Source organism: Schistocerca cancellata, chromosome 3 (assembly GCF_023864275.1).
Source record: "Schistocerca cancellata isolate TAMUIC-IGC-003103 chromosome 3, iqSchCanc2.1, whole genome shotgun sequence".
Taxonomy (NCBI): domain Eukaryota; kingdom Metazoa; phylum Arthropoda; class Insecta; order Orthoptera; family Acrididae; genus Schistocerca; species Schistocerca cancellata.
Genome location: NC_064628.1, coordinates 730,702,170 through 730,724,202, shown reverse-complemented (window position 1 = coordinate 730,724,202; position 22,033 = coordinate 730,702,170). Strand labels below are relative to the sequence as shown.

The window sequence follows — 22,033 nt, the reverse complement described above, 5'->3', positions numbered from 1 at the left end:
AATTGCGGTTGTAAAACTCTGCTGACAGTTTTTGTTGTATTTGTGATAAAGTTGTGATTAAAAAACACCAAAGAAACGTTACAGACTTTGTGAAAAAGGTTTACCTATCATACTTTGGATCTAAACTTAGTGATCAAGAAAAATCATGGGCGCCACATAAGGTATGTCATGTGTGTGTTGAAGATCTGATAAAGTGTCCTTTACAGTTCCTATGATATGGAGAAAGCCTAGAAATGATTCTCATGATTGCCACTTTTGCAGTGTTTATATTGCTGGTCATAATTCGAAAAACAAGAAGGTAAATAAGCTACCCTAACCTTTCATCTGCCATCTGACCAGTAGGGCTTGGTGTAGATATGCCGGTTACCGAACTACCAGATGATTTAAATTCTATTCCAAAAGAAGTATTTTCTGATGTAAATGAACCAGATGATGATGAATTGCATTGTAATACAGAAAGTCTAGAGCCCAGACTGTTTACTCAGAACAAGCGTAACGATTTGGTTAGCGAATTGCTTGGCTTTAGATTAAAAGAAAAGAACTTATTGACAGTTGGAACCAGCGTATACGTGTATAGAAAGAGAGGGCAGCAATTTACCAAGTTTTTCAACAAGAAGGTGATTTAGTGTACTGCTCAGACATTCCTGGTCTGATGAATGAGTTTGGTATTGAATACAAAAAGGAAGACTGGAGGCTGTTCATTGATCCATCCAAAACTAGTTTAAAGGCTGTTTTATTACACAATGGTAACATGTATGCATCTATACCTCTTGGACATTCTGTACATATGAAAGACAGCTATGAAAACCTAGAAATATTGCTAAATAGACTATTCTGCTTATCGATGGATGATATGTGGCGATCTAAAGGTAACATGCATGCTCCTTGGTCAGCAAGGTGGCTTTACCATCTTTCCACGTTTCTTGTGTGAATGAGACAGTAGGGCTAGGGATCAACACTGGTGCAGAAAGAACTGGCCTGTGACGGAGTCTTTAAAACCAGGTGAGAAGAACATTCTACACAAAAATCCTGTAGACACAAAAAAAACCTACTCGTACCACCTCTACATATAAAGTTAGGCCTAATGAAACAGTTTGTAAAGGCTTTGCCTTAAGATCAACCATGTTGTAAGTATCTCTGCCAAACGTTTCCCAACCTTTCAGCGCTAAATTAATAGAAGGCGCCTTTGTCGGACCTGACATTAGAAAATTCATGTTTGATATTAACTTAGAATACACAGCGACCTTAAATGAGAAAAAGCATGGATATCATTCATGTAAGTCATTACAAAGTTCTTGCGACATGAAAAAGACCGAGAATGTGTTTCGATTATAGCTACAATGGTTAAGAAGTTTAAAGCTTTAGGATGTTTAATGACCCGCAAAGTTCACCTTTTGAACAGTCAACTTGATTACTTCCCAGACAATATTGGAGATGTTACTGAGGACCAAGGAGAGGTTTTCACCAGGACATTAAAGTGATGGAGAAATGCTACCAACGCCGCTGGAACACCAACATGATGGGTGACTACTTTTGGTCACTTCACCGAGGATTTCAGCAAGCGACTGGTCGTAGAAAAAGCAAAACAGGAAGTCTCAAAGAGAAAGAACATACAAACCAATTCCAGCTGACAAGTAAAACCTCTATTAACACATATCATTGTTATAAGTAGCTTACTGTAAATACAAACCACTCTTATGATGTAACAAAGCGTTTCATTAATTTCCCAGTTTACCGTATAGCATTGGATTTTTTGTACTATATAATCAAAAGCATATTCATCTAAAACTATAGGTGTTACAAAGAAACTAAGGCTACATTTGGATCAGCTCATAAAAGTCTATTAAGATCAGCTATCAAAGTAAAAAATGCTTTTTAAAAAAAATTTTCGTCGGCCTGTGGTAATTATTGGTCGATGATAAAGTGGCCAATCGTGCCGTAGGTTAGTCGTCATAGATATCGACACTTGGTCCAGTCTCACTAGTGTACAGGAAACAAATTGGGCGTTCTCCTGATAATTTACAGTGCTAATCAGTCGCATTTCGGGAATAAGTACAAATTTTACAAGTAACTTGTAAATGTAAGATCAAGAGTGGTGGCAAATTGGATACAGAAATCGAGAAAACATACCACACAGCCCATGCGATTTCCTTCTTTTTTTTCCTTTTTTAGATTAAGATGACTGCCACGATAATTCCAATCGATAACTTAAGTTCGATATTATTGCCCCTACTTACCTGTGTAAGAAAGCTATCCGTGTTGGACTACTCCGTTGTCAGGAGACATAAAACCCGGACCACCGGTGTCATGTCTTCAAAAATATAGTGTTATGTAGACTAAATATGTTTGTCAGGTACTTCTAACATATGCAAATGACGGGAGAAACATTGGAGCTCAAATAATCTTGTCCATAATGAACGACATTACTTCGTAATGGTGTATTATATTACACATTCACCAATCATCTTGAATGAAAACGTTTCAGTAAAAACATTATATCATTTTGGTTCTTCCCAAGCATTATAAACAAAATTTTCTTCCTAAGACAACACGTGGTTCTGTGTACATAATACAGGGAAAATTTTGAGCTATGTTAAATAATGCAAAATTTTGCAATATTCTAGACTGAAACTGTTCTTGACTGATACTATTTATTTTCTGAAACTTGTAATTATTTCACTGCAGGTATAATTATTAGACGTATTACGAAGCATGTGTGCAGTGTGAAGAAATATTTCACGACATCTTTAATGAATCATGTGGCCCTATAGTCAACTGTCATCTCTCGTTATCCCATTATTTTGGCGTAGTCTTCAGCTATGCTAACGAACAACGAACAAGTTTGCACTTTTCTTTAAAAAAAGTTATAAACGACGGAATCGTTTAACGAAATCGCAAAATCATTTTATGCCATGGCATACTGTGGAGCTGGTTTTGGCTTCCAGCTCCAACACTTCTGGTCTTTGCCGAAGACGGCAGCATCCTGTAATGACTCTGGTAACCTCTGCAACGCCGATTCTGGAAGGAACGATACTGCAAACGCTGTCCCCAAGTTCAGAGTTGCGAGAATGGCGTAGGGCGTCCGTCTGTCACTCTGAAAAAGGAAAAGGGCATGAGCGATGCAAATTAAATTTGTGAGTCAAAATAATTCACATAATATGGTGCAGGAGGACAAGATCAGCCACTGAAACACTCCTAATTTCGTAACGTCACTTTGGAGTTATATCAGAAATGTCAACAGCACTATGTTCTTATCCTTAACAGTTTTTACGGTTTTTCTATATTAAAATATGACAATACCGAAATGCTACAACTAATGGTTCACTCTGCAGCGGAATGTAAGCAATTACGAACTTTTTGACAGACTAAGTGAGATTGTCGGACCATGAAACTAGTCACTTGTCTTCCCAAAGGTAGTGTACCGGGCACTGTCACTGCACAGGTGTACTTTTTAAGTCGTGTTAGGATAAGTTTCTGATCTAGACCGCACAAAAGCAAGAGAGGTAATTTTTATGTTCATGCAAATTGTTTTACATATTCTGTGGAATAATCATTGACCTCTCACTATAGAATACTAAACTTTGTCCGAAAAAGACTTCAAGGCCTAAGGGTACCGACCGATCTCCGTGTCATCCTCACCTCACGGGTGTCACTGGATGCGAATATGGAGAGGCATGTGGTCAGCACACCGTTCTCCCGGTAGTTATCACTTTTCGTGACCGGAGCCACCCCTCCCCCATCAGGTAGCTCCTCATTTGGTATCACAAGGGCTTAGTGCACCCCGTTTACCAACAGCGCTCGGCAGACTGGATGGTCTCCCATCGTAGTTCAAGCCGAGCCCGATAGCGCCGACAGCGCTTGACTTCGGTGATCTGACGGTAATAGACGTTAACAATGCGGCAGTACCTTTCGACACCACAGAGTATATACTCTGAGATTACTGCTATGCATTCTTGGCCTCTCAAAATTTCTACGTTTACTTCTTACCTACTGTATCAATGAATGACACACACGTTTAAAACTCTGAGTCACACTAGAAATGTATTTGGTTTCAGAAAGATATTACACAAATTTTCGCAGTTATTGAGTATGTCGAAGTAAAGACTATTGTATTTTTGGCCTATAGAGTATCTACATCCCAACATGGATACGTTTCTGTCCTATACTACACAACACACGAAAAAGAAAATGACTTTGTACTTTAGTCATAAAGTTGCTACAGAATTATTTGTGGCTTAGGTGCCACTGAAATGTTCCACTATAATTGATATTCAGAATAGGTGAAACGTGCAAACTGGGAACGTGCCTATGACGCCCTGCATCTGCGAAGTACCTACCAAGATTGGTAACGAAAATGGAAAATCGTATAGTACACACGATTTTCTGACATTTATAGTAACTGTAGAGAAATAGCGAACACTGAAATTTACTTAGGTACCGTACTGTGAAAATATTTCTTTTTTCTTTAGACATACACCTGTTATATGTATACTAATTACAAAACTGTAAAAACTGATGTGTCTGTCTTTTTCTCTATTAGGACGCACTAACACTAAAACTGGTAGGGGAAGTGATAATTAATTAAAACCGTCAGCTGCCGACAGGTGTTGTTGATATACCTCGATGGGAACAGCTGAAAATGTGTGCCCCTTACCGGGACTCGAACCCGGGATCTCCTGCTTACATGGCAGTCGCTCTATCCATCTGAGCCAGCGAGGTTTTATATGAACAGCGCGACTGCAGGAACTTATCCCTTGCACGCATCCCATTAGACCCACATTCCCAACTGTCCACACTCTACATACGTAATGTACCTAATATTTGCCCATCTACTCATTACTCGCTCGCACTAGGTGTTCGTTAATTTCATTTTCCTGGTGATAGATGTTTACTTTGTTATATCTGATTTGCTTCAGCTTTTTCTCTTCTATTTTCCTTGCTCGTTTTATTTTTGTGTATTGCTCCAGTTCTGTCGTAAAATTTGTATACATGAACTATATATATAGACATGAGCCTATACAATCCTTGCAATCAAATTGGAATTTTTCTTAGTTTGCAATTTAGAATATAAACTGCTTCATTCTCTTTCTACTTTAGATTCTGTACAAAACCTAAAAAAATAAAAACACATAAAAAATTAATAAAGTATAGAAAGCTATATAAAAAATTGTTGATACGTATCGTGAGGGCTTGGTGATGATTTGTCGGAGGTGTTCTCGGTTTCTTTTCCTTTCACTTTTCATGTAATATTCTATTATCATAATTAATTTTTCCTCCTACTTGCGGTTTATATTACATGATGATTTGACTATGGTCCACTGAAGTTTCATGATACTACCAAGTCAGGCTGACAATAAAAGAGATAAAAAAATTGCAGTAGTGATTGAGACGACCGCTCGCGCCAAGTGGGAAATAATAATAGTAATAATAATAAGTAAAGGTGGCGCAGTTGTTAATGTAACTGCCTAATATTGAGGAGGTCTGAGGTCCGAGTCACGGTCCGGCACACATTTTCCCTCGTCGCCCGTGATACCGCACATAATCCCGACGCATCTGCCCTTCCATTTCCTTTCCTTCCTCCCTCCCCCGCCTTCAGTTTACATAATGTGTATCACAGCTGCGGATCCCGCACGGTATTTGTTTTTTCGGACATTAGCAATAGAAGAGACACCACGCATCCTTGTAAAACATTTTATGATGAACCGCGATGTTTAGTTCAACACTCTCAGAAGTCAAGTGTTTCCCTTTCTTATATCTCTCCATACGAGTATACTCTAGAGACTGTTGTCTTCCAAGATGACAAATACTGTGTACACAACACTGCCAGCTCACGTTCCTAGTTTGAGAAACAATTAGAGAGCCTGTGACACGTTGAATGGCTCGCTACATCACTGGGATCTTGATGTTGTAGAAATTTCTAAGATTACTTCGTGCAACTGGTGAAACATAGAAGTCTATGTACCCTTACTTGAATCACTGGCTTCAGCTATACATGGCAGACCAGCAGACATATGTACATACCAAACTATGGGCATTATGGAGAGTAGGTGGAGTTGATAAGCTATTGAGGGGTGGCGGTATTAACTAATAAGAATTACGTCCAGGTTCCCGGGTTCGCACTTCGTTACTGCTTAAATTCTGAATAAAAATCCGAACTAATGGCGGCTGAAGACTTACGGCATAATAATTCACCTTCATTCTGAAATCTGCCTTGTCAAAGAGGGCCGAGGAGCGGGCAGACGTTCAGAGCATTCTCATGCCCTTGGTTGGGATATTACACCTAAATGAAAAAGACTATGGAAACCACTGCATTACAGTATATACAATATGTATCCACAGGATTTGAAAAGTGTCATGATGATCTCTCCATTGGCAAAATATTTCGCACTACTCTTCCATTCAGATCTCGGGGAGGAGACAGCGAAGGTAGAGGTGACCATGAGAAAAACCAATGAAAGATTAACTTTCTACGAATCCAGGCTTGGAATGTCAGATGTTTGAACGTGTTACGGAAGCCTCAAACTAGATATAGTGTGATCAATGGGGTCAGGCGACTATAGGGAAATATCAATAGCAGCGTAAAATGTCAAGACAAGAGTAAAATTCGTTATGAAAATGAAGTAGTGCCGAGAGTGAGTTACTGTGATAGAACTGTTCTCGTAAGCAACAACAGCGTACCAACACCGACAACAGTAGTTCAATTATACACGCCGACATCGCAAGCAGAAGATGAAGTGATGGAGAAAGTACATATATCAAAAGAATTTTGCACTACTCCGTTTCCCAGAGATCCTGAAGACAGACGTTGACTGTGGACATTGTATCACAGACACAGCCCCTTTGACCGTTCAGAGATGTCACTAAACCTGCCCAAAGATGTAAACAACAATGCATGACCAGCGCCTAATAGACGTAGGGGGTCCGACAGCCGATCAGTTCCACGCATTCCACCAGGGAACAGGTACACGGCTCGTGTTGTCTGTAGTTCAACCCTGCCTAGAGGGTCAATATCGTAGTTCGATCGCGTCCGCATTGTTACTTTCTGACAGGAAGGGTTCTCAACAAGGGAAGTGTCCAAGTGCCTCGGAGTGAACCAAATCGATGTAGCTCGGAAATGGAGGAGACACAGAGAGACAGGAATAGACAATTACACGCCTCGCTCAGGCCGCCCGAGGGCTACTACTACAGTTGATGACCGCCACCTTAGGATTATGGCTCGGAGGAACCCTGACAGCAACGCCACCATGTTGAAGAATGATTTTCGTGTAGCCACAGGACGTCGTGTTACTACTCAAACTGTGCGCAACAGGCTGAATGATGCGCAACGTCACTCCCACGTCCATGGCGAGGTCCATCTTTGCCACCGCGACACCACACAGGGCTGTACATACAGGCTCAACAACATGCCCAATGGACCGCTTACGATTGGCATCACCTCTTCACCGAAAAGTGTTACATATGCCTTAAACCAGACAATAGTCGGAGACGTGTCTGAAGGAAACCCGGTCAGGCTGAACGCCTTAGATACACTGTCCAGTGATTGCAGCAAGTTGGAGGTTCCCTGCTGTTTTGGGGTGCCATTATGTCGGGTCAACGTACACCGCTGGTCGTCATGGAAGGCGCTGTAACGGCTGTACGATACGTGAATATCATTTTCCGACCGATAGTGCGACCATATAGGCAGCATATGGGCAACGTATTCTTCATGGAAGACATATCGCGCCCCAAACGTACACATGTTGTGAGTGAGTTCCATCAGTATAACGACATCGCTCGACTAGAGTGACCAGCATGTTTTCCAGACATGAACGCTGTCGAACATGCCTGGGATAGATTGAAAAGGGCTGTTTGTGGACGACGTGACCCACCAACCACTCTGAGGGATCGCCGTTGAGGAGTGGGACCATCTGGACCAACAGTGCCGTGACGAACTTGGGGACATTGTGCCACGACGAATACAGGTATGGTTGAATGCAAGAGGACATGCCACTGGGTATTAGGGGTACCGGTGTGTACAGCAATCAGGACGACCACATCTGAAGGACTCACTGTGTGGTGGCACAAAATGCAATGTGTGGTTTTTCATGAGCAATTAAAAGGGCTGAAATGATGTTTATGTTTCTCTATTCCAATTTTTTGTATAGGTTACGGAACTCTCGAAAAAGAAGTGATGCAAAACTTTTTCTGATTTGCGTATATAAGTGTGGTGTCACCGCCAGACACCACACTTGCTAGGTGGTAGCCCTTAAATCGGCCGCGGTCCGTTAGTATACGTCGGACCCGCATGTCGCCACTATCAGTGATTGCAGGCCGAGCGCCGCCACACGGCTGGTCTAGAGAGACTTCCTAGCACTCGCCCCAGTTGTACAGCCGACTTTGCTAGCGATGGTTCACTGACAAAATACGCTCTCATTTGCCCAGACGATAGTTAGCATAGCCTTCAGCTACGTCATTTGCTACGACCTAGCAAGGCGCCACTACCAGTTACTATTGTTACTGTAAAACATGTACCGTCAAGAGCGACGTTCACCATTTATGGATTAAAGTTAAGTATTCCACCAGCTACGTCAGTTTTTTCTACAGTCTAATTTCCTTGTCCTGTTCCAGACCTCACGCCAGAATGCGTGAGCTAAAACGCGTGCCTTTCGGCTTCCTCTCATACCGGTGTTGGCTCTCCTGCCAACCCACAACAATAAGGATAATGAAAGGGTTACTCTTTACATAAAGGGGGATAAAATACAAATCATAGGGCACTGGAATGAGTTTGTATGGGAAGGACGAGAAGAAAGACTTGCGGGAGAGTGTGGACTTTGTAATTAGAATGACAGAAGAGAAATGCCTAATAAAATTCTACAAAAAATATTAACTAGTAATAGAATCTACTAGTAATAGCGAATAATGTGTTCAAGAATTGCAAGAGGCGAAGATAAACTTGGAAAAGTCTGGGGGATACGGGAAGATTTAGGTTAGGTTACATCATGGACAGGCAGAGATTCCAGAATCAGATATTCGATTGCAAGGCGTACCTGGGATCAGATACTGCAGTGGTTCCCGTCCTTTCTGCGAACATTGCTCTGAGTTCAACCAGATATAAAATTGAACCCCATCCTCTACCCCAACTCTCCTCCCTTAACCCCACCAACCTCAGCATAAGGCCTAAACAAGCTTTAGAATGAAAACAAATTCCTTGACCAGTTATGTTTTTAAAATGATGAAAAATAAATGACATTTTGTTTTTTGTAGCTGTTTTTTTAAACATGAATTAATACAAATCAACGACACAGTTGGAGCTGCTTATTTCTAATAATCCTTTCTCATACGACGATGAAGCAATTCTGAATGAATCGTCAGTGCTACCAACAACTCCTTTTCGGAAGGGGAAGATAACTATCAACGTTGAAGGTAGACCCTTTTTACAAAACATGAGTCCCCTGTACCACTCCTCTTCTTGCTGACACTTGCTTCACCCAAACCGCACATACTCATTTAAAATCAACCAAATTGAAATGTATGTACTACATATGTCATTTGTAAATCACGTGATATCAGGATTCCATATTTCTTAATTGTGCAGAAAAATCTTCAAGCTGCGAATGTTTTCTGTCTGACCATTGCCACTAATAATAATAATAATAATAATAATAATAATAATAATAATAGTAAGGAAGTGGAGACGCTACTGCAGTATAGTTGCCATTACATAGGTTGAGGTGACAAAATTCAGGGGACACAACCTAATATCTTGTCGGACATCCTTTTGCCTTAGTGCAGCAACTCGACGAGACATGGACCCAACAAGCCGTGTGTCCCTTGCAGAAATATTGAGCCATATTGGTTCTAAAGCTGTCCACAATTGCGAAAGTGTTGCTGTTGCAGGTTGTGTAGGAACTGAGATCTCGATTATGTCCCATAAATGTTCAATGGGATTCTTGTTGGGCGATTCGCATGTGAAAATCCTTCGCTGTAATTGTCCTGAATGTTCTTGAAACCAACCGCGAACGGTTGTGGCCTGATGAAATAGGGCATTGACATCTATAAAAATTCCACCGTTGTTTAGGGACATGAAGGCCAAACTTCCTTGCCGTAGTGGTAACACCTGTTCCCCTCAGATCACCGAAGTTAAGCGCTGTCGGGCTGGGCTCGCACTTGGATGAGTGACCATCTGGTCTGCCTGGTGCTGTTGGCAAGCGGTGTGCACTCAGCCCTTGTGAGGCAAACTGAGAAGCTGCTTGATTGAGAAGTAGCGACTCCGGTCTCTGAAACTGACATACGGCCGAGAGAGCGGTGTGCTGACCACATGCCCCTCCATATCCGCATCCAGTGACGCCTGTGAGCTGAGGATGACAAGGCGACCGGTCGGTACCGTTGGACCTTCATGGCCTGTTCGGGAGAAATTTTTTAGGGACATGAAGTACATGAGTGGCTGAAAATGGTCTTTAGATAGGCGAACACAACCATTTCCAATAAATGTTCGGTCCAGTAGGACCAAAGGAACCAGCCCATTTCACGTAAACACAACATACATCAGCTGGCACAGTGCCTTAATGACAACCTGAGTCCATGGTTTCGTGGGGTCAGCGCCACACTCAAAACCTACGATCAGATCTTACCAACTAAAATCGAGGCTCATCTATCCAGACAAAGGTTTTTCAGTAGTCTATAGTCCAACCATTCTGGTCGCGAACCATAGCCGATTAATATATGAAGATGGTTTCTGTTCTATCGGACATGTCCAAAAGAACAGGTACCATTGATGATCTAGCAGCTCTCGAAGAGTGAAATTACAATGAAATTAAACCATTGGCTGCTTATAGACGTTGATAAATATCAACAGTGACAATTGAAAATTTGTACTCTAACCGGGACTCGAACCTGGACGCCCTTCTTACATGTCCGACGCTCTATCCGACTGAGTCATCGGGGATACAGAGGATAGTACGACTGCACGGACTTATCTGTGCCACGCCCCCGTGAGGTCCACTTTCCTACTGACTGTCCACACACTACATTTGTAGTGCCCCTGCCCGTTACACTCATTACTCGCGCCAGTCAATCTGCATTTGATCAGGATATCCCGGATTCGAGTCCCAGTCGGGGCACACATTTTCAACTGTCACTGTTGATATTTATCAACGTCTGTAAGCGGTCCATGGCCTGGATTTCATCGTAATTTCATAACTGATTAACGTCAAATTTTCCGCACTGTCCTAATGGATACTTCTGCGGTTATTTCACGCACTAACGCTTGTCTGTTAACGCAACTCTACGCAAGCTACATTGCTCTCGGTGTTAAGTGAGCGCTGTCGGTTATTTGTCTGTGGTGAGAGGTAACGACAGTAGTTTGGTGTTGTCGTCACACTCTTGACACTGTCCATCTCGGAATATTGAATTCCCTGACGATTTCCGAAATGGAATGTCCCACGCGTCTAGTGTAAGTAGGCTGTTTATGTTTTCTTTATGTAAGTTTGCTGTTTATGTTTTTTATTGGCAACGTTACGTAGCGCTCTCTGTATGAAAATCACTGGCTGTGCTGTGTGCAGTATGTGGCTAGTTTGCATTGTTGCCTGCCATTGTTGTCATGAACTGCTATAGCTGGATGTGAACAGCAGATAGCGTTGGGCAGTTGGAGGTGAGCCGCCAGCAGTGGTGGACGTGGGGAGAGAGATGGCGGAGTTTTGATAATCTGTAAGACTGAATGTCAATTATGAATATTAAGGTAAATACATTGTTTGTTCTCTATTAATATCTTTCATTTGCTAACTATCCCTATCAGTAGTTAGTACCTTCAGTGGTTTGAATCTTTTATTTAGCTGGCAGTAGTGGCGCTCGCTGTTTTGCAGTAGCTTGAGTAGCGAAGATTTTTGTGAGGTAAGTGATTTGTAAAAGGTATAGGTTAAAGTTAGTCGGGCCATTGTTTTGTAGGGGTTATTGAAAGTCAGATTGCGTTGCGCTAAATAATATTGTGTGTCAGGTTAAGCACAGGCTTGTATAATTGTTCTAAGTGGACGTTTCACATGTACAAGTTGTTCTAAGGGGACGTTTCACTAGAACTAACTACCACCCAACGTTCAAAACTTGTTAACTCACTTTGTGCAGTGATAATGATGGCGTAAACCTTTTCGAATGAATCATATGAGTACCATCGACAGCTCTACCATTCCACTACCCTTTTACACCTTGTGTACGCGATACTACAGCCATGTGTGTCTGCGCATCTCGCTATCCCATGATTTCGGCACCTCAGTACAGTTTCTCTTGTGATGTCACTTAGTTCTTTTATCGTCGCGAAGTGCATAATGAAGACACTTCTGGTGTGTTCCGGGAACTATCAACAGCTCTGAAAAAGCATTTTATTAAGATATTCCTGTATACGTGATGTACTGCACAAAGAACAATGTATTGCTTAGTGGGTGCGCTACGTGAAGAAAATGTCGTTCATAAATTCGTTTGATAAGGTGTAACGTCCGGCACACGGTGTCCTATGTTAAAGTTAGTATTTTAAAATAAATTATAATCACTGATAAGTTATGTACTCAGTATTACAGTTTTACGAAACAGTGATAATAGTAATGGTCTTTAAAGATTATTCAGCTTCGCGAATGAGACGTAATTGAAGCGTTATGTTTTCACTTCTCAGACAACCCTTAGGTGGTTGTTACCCCCAGGTTGAGGACCGCTGAGGTAGAGGCTCAGATCATAATTTTGTAGTGATGAAGAGTAGGCAAAAATTTAAGATATAAGTGAAAGAAATCAATGTCCGAAGAAGAAGAATACGGGTGTATTAACCGATTAAGAGATACGCAAGAAATTCTTTGAGGCTATAGATACTGCGATAATCAATAGCTCAACAGACATTTCATCTGAAAAAGAATCGCCGGCCGGTGTGGCCAAGCGGTTAAAGGCGCTACAGTCTGGAACCGCGTGACCGCTACGGTCGCAGGTTCGAATCCTGCCTCGGGCATGGATGTGTGTGATGTCCTTAGGTTAGTTAGGTTTAAGTAGTTCTAAGTTCTAGGGGACTGATGACCTTAGAAGTTAAGTCCCATAGTGCTCAGAGCCATTTGAACCATTTTTTGAAAAAGAATCAACATCTCTAAAAAGGGAAGTCACAAAAGTTGGAAAGAAAAACAAAAGTACAAGTACAGTAGCTGCGACGAAACCAAGAGAAACTGAAGAAACACGTCAAATTTTCGTTTAAGGAAGGAAGTACAAAAATTTTAAGGGGAAGTCGGTAATACAGAAACACAAGTCACTTAGGAATGAAGGATATGCGAAGTGCTAAGTAGCTAAGGCGAACCGGTTGCACGAGCAATGTGAAGAAATTTAAGAAGGAAAGACTCTCGGTAGAACTAACTCAGCGTGCAGAGAAATCAGAACGATCTTTGCCGAACTTAAAATCAATGGCGATAAGACGAATAGTGCAATGGGAACTTCACTGTTAAATGCAGAGTAGAGAGCAGATAGAAGGAAACAGTACATTGTAGGTTAGTATGAGAGGGAGGAGTTGTCTGATGACTTGATGAAAGAAGAAACAAAAGTTGACATGCGAGATACAGGGGATCCAGCATTAGAATCTGAATTTAAAAGATCTTTGGACGACTTAAGTTGAAATAAGGCAGGTATATCTAAAATCATAGGGAGTAGTGGCAACAAAATGACTATTCGCGTTGGTGGGTAGAACTTATGTGAGTGACGATGTACCATCAGAGTTTCGGTAAAGCATCAGCCACACAATTCCGAAGACAGCATGATCCAACAAGTTCGAGAATTATCGCACAATCAGCTTAACAGCTTATGCAACCAAGTTGCTGAGGAGATAATATACACAATGACGGACTATTAGATGAATATCAGTTTTACTTTAGGAGATGTGATGGCATCAAGGAGGCAGTTCTAACGCTTTGAGAGAGTTTTTTGCCACTACTGTTCAACCCATGCATCCAAGAATAAATGACTGAAATAAAAGAGAGGTTCATGACTGGTATTAAAATTGAAAGCGACGATATATCAGTGATGATATACACCGATGACAGTGAAATACTTAGCCAACGTGAAGAAGAATTGCAGCACCTGTTGAGTGGAATCAACTGTCGGATGAGTACAGCATATGGACTCTTAGGAAATCGAAGAAAGTAACGAGAAGTAGCGGAAATGAGAACGAGAAACTTAACATCGTAGATGGGGATCACGAAATAGACAATGTTAAGGAATTCTGTTACTTAGGCAGCAAAATAACCTGTTATGGACGGAACAACTACGTAAAAGTAGTATGACACGCAAGAATGGCATTACTGGCCAAGAGAAGTCTACCCGTATCAAACACAGACCTTAACTTGAAGAAGAATTTTCTTCGCTTGTATATGTAGGGCACAGCATTGTCAGCTAGTGAAACATGGACTGTGAGAGAACCAGAACATAACAGAAAAAAACATTTGAGATGTAGTGCTACTTACGAATGTTGAAAACTTGGTGCTCTGATAAAGCAAAGAAAGCGGAGGTTCTCCACTGAATCCACGAGAGAAGGAATGTATGAAAATCGCTGACAATAAGCAGGAAATGGATGGCAGGACGTGTGTTATATAACTACGGAATATTTGTCATGGCACTAGAGGGTGTTTAAGAGGGTAAAACTGTAGAGGGATAAAGCTAGCAAATAAATGGGGACATTGGTTTCAATTGCCGCATAGAAACACTCTGAATAGTAATGACTCAAATAATTAAAAAAAATCGGGAAAGTGTTACACATCGGCGTCATCCAAGAAGGAACTGTCACCAACCGACATGTCATTTCTACTGATAACTTCTACGCAATTGCCGTGAAAGGGTCCTTTTTTCGAAAGTATAGACAGAATGATAGGTAGGCTCCAAATCTTTACTCCCTAAAATGGCCTATAAATTCATCCAATTTAACGCAAGATCGCCTTTCGATATTATCTCCTCGAAACTAAAGTAGACATTTGTGCCATCACTGAAATATAGTGAAAACCAAACGAACTGTTCGCATACCTGGGATACTCTGTCACTAGTCGCAATAGAGATGATGCCTACGGCGGTGCAGCGTCTTTGGTATTCACTTTTCTGCTGTTAATATTAGTACACACCATGATACATTACAAATCGTGGGTATGGGCACACGGATAAATGAGTAGTATACAGAAAGTGGCCTCGAAATATCTGTTAACAGGGCTGCTATAATTATCTGTCCTTGCCAGACTATACTTCTCCAACTCTTACCAGAGTAGGACAGGAATAGATATGTGACCTTGATCGGCGGACAGCGATAACTTTACACTGGTCCCTTGTGATTACGGAAACATATGCTACAGATCAGGGACACACAGCACACGGCATGATCTAGAAACTGTTCTTGTTGTTGTTGTGGTCTTCTGTCCTGAGATTGGTTTGATGCAGCTCTCCATCCAACTCTATCCTGTGTAAGCTTCTTCATCTCCCGTACCTACTGCAACCTACATCCTTCTGTATCTGTTTAGTGTATTCATCTCTTGGTCTCCCTCTACGATTTTTACCCTCCACGCTGCCCTCCAATACCAAATTGGTGATCCCTTGGTGCCTCAGAACATGTCCTACCAACCGATCCCTTCTTCTAGTCAAGTTGTCCCACAATCTTCTCTTCTCCCCAGTCCTATTCAATACCTCCTCATTATTTATGAGATCTACCCATCTAATCTACAGCACTCTTCTGTAGCACCACATTTCTAAAGCTTGTATTCTCTTCTTGTTCAAACAAGTTATCGTCCATGTTTCACTTCCATACATGGCTACACTCCATTCAAATACTTTCAGAAACGACTTCCTGACCCTTAAATCTATACTCGATGTTAACAAATTTCTGTTTTTCACAAACGTTTTCCTTGTCATTGCCAGTCTACATTTTATATTTTATATCCTCTCTACTTGGACCATCATCAGTTATTTTTCTCCCCAAATAGCAAAACTCCTTTACTACTGTAAGTGTCTTATTTACTAATCTAATTATTTCAGCATCACCCGACTTAATTCGACTACATTCCATTATCCTCGTTTTGCTTTTGTTCATGTTCATCTTATATCCTCCTTTCAAGACACTATCCATTCTGTTCAATTGCTCTTCTAAGTCATTTGCTGTCTCTGACAGAATTACAATGTCATCGGCGAACCTCAACGTTTTAAATTCTTCTCCAAGGACTTTAACACTTACTCCGAATTTTTCTTTTGTTTCCTTTACTGCTTGTTCAATATACAGATTGAATAACATCGGGGACAGGTTACAAACCTGTCTTACTCCCTTCCCAACCGCTGCTTCCCTTTTATGCCCCTCGACTCTTATAACTGTCATCGGGTTTCTGTACAAATTGTAAATAGCCTTTCGCTCCCTGCCACCTTTAGAATTTGAATGAGAGTATTCCAGTTAAAATTGTCAAAAGCTTTCTCTAAGTCTACAAATGCTAGAAATGTAGGTTTGCCATTTCTCAATCTATTTTCTAAGATAAGTCGTAGGGTCAGTATTGCCTCATGTGTTCCAACATTTCTGCGGAATGCAAACTGATCTTCCCCGAGGTCGGCTTCTACCAGTTTTTCCATTCGTCTGCAAGGAATACGCGTTAGTATTTTGCAGCTGTTACCTATTAAACTCATATTTCCTTAATTTTCACATCTGTCAACACCTGCTTTCTTTGGGATTGGAATTACTAAATTTTTCTTGAAGTCTGAGGGTATTTCGCCTGTCTCATACATCTTGCTCACCAGATGGTAGAGTTTTGTCAGGACTGGCTCTCCCTAGGCTGTCAGTAGCTCTGCTCGAATGTTGTCTACTCCCGGGGCCTTGTTTTGACTCAGGTCTTTCAGTGCTCTATCAAACTCATCACGCAGTATCGTATGTCCCATTTCATCTTCATCTACATCCACTTCCATTTCCATAATATTTTCCTCAAGTACATCGCCCTTGTATAGACCCTCTATATACTCCTTCCACCTTTCTGCTTGTCCTTCTTTGCTTAGAACTGGGTTTCCATCTGAGCTCTTGATATTCATACAAGTGGTTCTCTTTACTACAAAGGTCTATTTAATTTTCCTGTAGGCAGTATCTATCTTACCCAGTGAGATAAGCCTCTACATCCTTACATTTGTCCTCTAGCGATCCCTGATTTGCCATTTTGCACTTCCTGTCGATCTCATTTTTGAGACGTTTGTATTCCTTTTTGCCTGCTTCATTTACTGCATTTTAATATTTGCTCCTTTCATCAATTAAATTCAATATTTCTCTTGTTACCCAAGGATTTCTACTGGCCCTCGTATTTTTACCTACTTGATCTTCTGCTGCCTTCACTACTTCATCTCTCAAAGCTACCCATTCTTCTTCTACTGTAATTCTTTCCCCCATTCCTGTCAATTGTTCCCTTATGCTCTCCCTGAACCTCTGTACAACCTCTGGTTTAGTCATCTTATCCAGGTCCCATCTCCTTAAATTCCCACCATATTGCAGTTTCTTCAGTTTTAATGTACAGTTAATAACCAATAGAATGTGGTCAGAGTCCACATCTGCCCCTGGAAATGTCTTACAGTTTAAAACCTGGTTCCTAAATCTCTGTTTTACCATTTTATAATCTATCGGAAACCTGTCAGTATCTCCAGGTTTCTTCCATGTATACATACTTCTTATATGATTCTTGAACCTAGTGTTAGCTATGATTAAGTTGTGCTCTGTGCAAAATTCCACCAGGCGGCTTCCTCTTTCATTTCTTAGCCCCAATCCATATTCACCTACTACGTTTCCTTCTCCCCCTTTTCCTACTACAGAATTCCAGTCTTCCATGACTATTAAATTTTCGTCTCCCTTCACTCTCTGAATAACTTCTTTTATTTCATCATACATTTCTTCAATTTCTTCGTCATCTGACGAGCTAGCTGGCGTATAAACATGTACTACTGTAGTAGGCATGGGCTTCGTGTCTACCTTGGCCACAATAAAGCGTTCACTATGCTGTTTCTAGTGTTGACTCGCACTAATATTTTTTTATTCATTATTAAACCGACGCCTGCTTTACCCCTATTTGATTTTGTATTTATAACCTTGTGTTCGCCTGAACAAAAGTCTTGGTCCTCCTGCCACCAAACTTCACTAATTCCTGCTATATCTAACTTTAACCTATCCATTTCCCTTTTTAAATTTTCTAACCTATGTGCCCGATTAAGGGATCTGACATTCCACGCTCCGATCCGTAGAACGCCAGTTTTCTTTCTCCTGATAACGACGTCCTCCTGAGTAGTCCCCGCCGGGAGATCCGAATGGGGGACTATTTTACCTCCGGAATATTTTACCCTAGAGGACGCCGTCATCATTTAATCATACAGTAAAGCTGCATGCCCTCGGGAAAAATTACGGCTGTAGTTTCCCCTTGCTTTCAGCCGTTCGCAGTACCAGCACAGCAAGGCCGTTTTGGTTAGTGTTAAAAAGCCAGATCAGTCAATCATCCAGACTGTTGCCCCTGCACCTACTGAAAAGGCTGCTGCCACTCTTCAGGAACCACAAGTTTGTCTGGCGTCTCAACAGATACCCCTCCGTTGTGGTTGCACCTACGGTACGGCCATCTGTATCGCTGAGGCAGGCAAGCCTCCCCACCAACGGCAAGGTCCATGGTCCTTGGGGGAGGGGGGGGGGAGGTCTAGACACTATGCGGTACAAATCCTTACGTATAGTTACTGGGGCCGTCACGTCAGTATAGTTACTGGTGGGTTCACGTCAATCCTAACGAGTACATTATTGCCTGAAGGGAAAGTAGCATCGTTCATGCAACGACGAATATTTCTTTGCAAAATTCTTCCTGCGTTTCTTTCTCAATCAATACGGGCCTTTAACAAATAATTCTGTGCATTGTCATCCTACTGTGCGAGCTGACGATATTGGATAAATAAGCAAATGTCACCTGTCGCAGCTGAATACATGGCGATGCAGGCATGAAGCCATAGGGTGTACAAAAGTCTACAACAGGTCATAAGAAACGTCGAGTCCGCAGATTGATACCAGCGACACTTTAACGTTTCAGAGCGAAGACCCAACTAACGGAACAGCTATGGACTTCCTATCTCACTATCACGGTGCATGGCATGGTATATGCAGATGGGTCCAAATTAGATGACGGTGCTGTTAGTGTCTATTGTGTACAATGAAGCAAACGGCGAAGTCCATACAGGCAGGATACACTCTCCACTATTATGACAGTCGAGCTGGTTGCCGTGTTGGGGGTCCTGCTCTTCGCACAGACGACCACACATGACACAGTAATCATAGTCTGTGATAGTATGTCAGACCTGCAACTGGCTAGACACCATTATGATAGTTCTACCAGACGCACAGTAGCAAGAATTATCGATGCTGTGTTGCGGGTGTAGTGGAACGATCACTACATCTTGATAGTATCGATAAAACGCCACTTGGTAGCACCAGTTGCCGACGTTGTGTTTCGAGTGCAGTGAAATGATGGCAACATCCTGATGCTATGGGTGAAAGACCACTCTGGGATAAATGGTAATGAACAAGTGGACGCCCTAGCAAAGCATGAACCTCGGTATGGAGCTACTAAATATCGCAGGGATGATACCCATTCTCAGAAAGCGGTTATCATATGATTGGAAAGAGGACTGGTTGAGGGCACCTAAAATCAATGGCAGTCACTATGCACTAATTCATCCCACTATTCCAAGAGCACCATAGAGTTTGACAAAAACGTCAAGAAATATCACGACAGTTATAGCACTGCTGAAATTTAACCATTGAAAGGTCAACGAACACTACTATCGCCCAAAATTCAACGCCAAACCTCTACGTGTTTGCGGAGAGCCTAAGGATCCAAATCATATATTCCTACATGTCCTCGGAACACGTTTCACACAATTGTAATTAGAATGCCAGGGGAAGACCAATGGTCAATTAAGTGACCGTATTCCCATGTGCTCCTCAGCAGGGTATGGAACGCTTAGCCTCTATATTAATCGGAATGTTGACTTCACAAATATTCCTCTGACATACGGGCCCTGCCTGACGTACTAAACTCACAGTTTTAATCGTTGACCACCGAGTCGAAGCTCTTCAGAAACTATTATATAGTGATGCAGTTTAGAACTCGTTAAGCAGAAGTCTATGACCATTAATACAACTTCCTGGGTCGAGCTCGTGAGAGGGCTTAATGCGTAACGGTTGTTTAGAGTCTGTAAAACAGTTTCTTCTAACAATTTGCAACTCACTTAATAAAACGGAAATTTAGAACTTGGGGTGCACGTGCTTGCACCGTCCTTAATATGCTATGACATGTGCTGGGCACACGGCTAACGAGATGTTGTTGGGAGCGGGTCTCTCTTTCTGATCGCAATATTGGTCGCTGGGCCTCATTATGAAACAATAAAGTAACAGTTGTTACTAAGGTGAAGCATGGCATTCGTGGAAATCAGATACTTAACTTTCTATCTCAGTGTCTGATCTCATATGAGGACGACGTAGCAAAAGTTATGGAAGTGGAAAGGGAATGCCAAGTGAATTTAGCGGAACAATTCAGGATCATGAAAGTAAGTCCACTATCACAGGATTGCCAAATATTTTCAACAATGTAGCCAATTATGAGCTGTTCCTGGGGTAGTTACGTAGAAAATTGCTTGTCGTGTGTGCCTTCCAAGGAATCTTTGAGGGGAGGCTCGAGCAACGTAGGTTCTTATGCAGAATTATCACTGATTCGTTCTGGTGTAGCCTTTCAGGCTATCTGTTAGTATATTTAGGACAATCAATCAAATTTTGTCTCGAATTCATCATTTTTGATGATTTCTGTCGTGCTGTTAACTCACGTGTCATTTAATTCTGCTACAGGGACTGCAAATCTAATGATATTAGTTTGCGCAGATGCTGCATACGGCGTGTGAAATGTTGAGGTGTATAATTTTTCGTCACAGTTACACGTTCCACAACGTAGAGTTTAATTAAACGCTTACACTGTTTGCAACGGAAGCTGATTTCAAACTAATAAAAGTTAATTGCAAATCATCCTTGCCCCACACGTCAGGAAACTGTGCACCTCGAAATCGACTGTGTCCTCGTGACCTCTTATGCCACACCGAAACTAAATTTCACAACTACCACAAGAACATAAAGGAATATTGGTTGGGGTGGAAGTACCACAAGGTCATAAAGGAATATTGGTTGCGAAGGAAGCAATAAAGAAGGCTCTTTACTAATTACTCCATGTTACGCATAAGCAATTCATTTGAGCAATCTGAAGAGATGAAACTGAAAATTATATTCGATAACACTGAAACGAAACTGTACATACGGGAAGTTTTCCAAACTGCACCTTAGTGCATTTTTCATACTTAAATCTATACTAACTAGCGTGCCCAATGCTTTCGTATCTTTTCCCTCTCCTTTTGTCCCTAAATCATGAATAAGTCCAAACCTTTGCCAATGACTTTTTTTAAATATTTACAGTAACTTAATTGAGCGTTGTTGATTGGTATTCGTAAAGCAGACGGGATTCCTGGTCCCGCAGGGTACTGGCTGAAATTGCCAGAAGGCTTACGAACTGGATGCAAATACAAAATTCACAAATAAAACACGCACTTGATTACCTGAAATTTCCATGTTAGCTGCGTAAAGAAAAGTGAAAAGAAATACTAATTTATTCACTGACATAAAGCATTCTAACTGCATTACAACAAAACATGGTCTTCCATTTACAATTGTAACACTATAGACAGCAGGTTAGTCAATGGTAAACCTATTCTTCGTCCCAAATTCATTGCTGTCTATAACTGTTGCTGCGTTTGTACATATTATGCTGTTGAATAATATACTTAAACGACAATTTATCCGTCGTCACATTGTAACATGAACACAAATCGATGCAGAGTTCTGCTTGCGTCACCGGACTTGTCATCTTCCCCTCCCGCCGCAGGTTCGAGTCCTCCCTTGGGCATGCATGTGTGTGTGTTCTTAGCATAAGTTAGTTTAAATAGTGTGTAAGTAAGTCTAGGAACCGAAGACCTCAGCAGT

At 41.5% G+C, this 22,033-nt stretch overlaps 1 protein-coding gene across 1 annotated transcript in view; it reads right to left on the bottom strand.

The window, feature by feature from the left end:
* Positions 1 to 2,905: 2,905 nt before the first annotated feature.
* LOC126176539 (solute carrier family 22 member 13-like) overlaps positions 2,906 to 22,033 on the bottom strand; it is an 89,425-nt gene continuing 70,297 nt past the window's right edge. The window contains exon 5 of the mRNA XM_049923695.1: positions 2,906 to 3,094. Coding sequence (XP_049779652.1) covers positions 2,906 to 3,094 — 189 coding nt within the window. The remainder of the gene's footprint in view (positions 3,095 to 22,033) is intronic.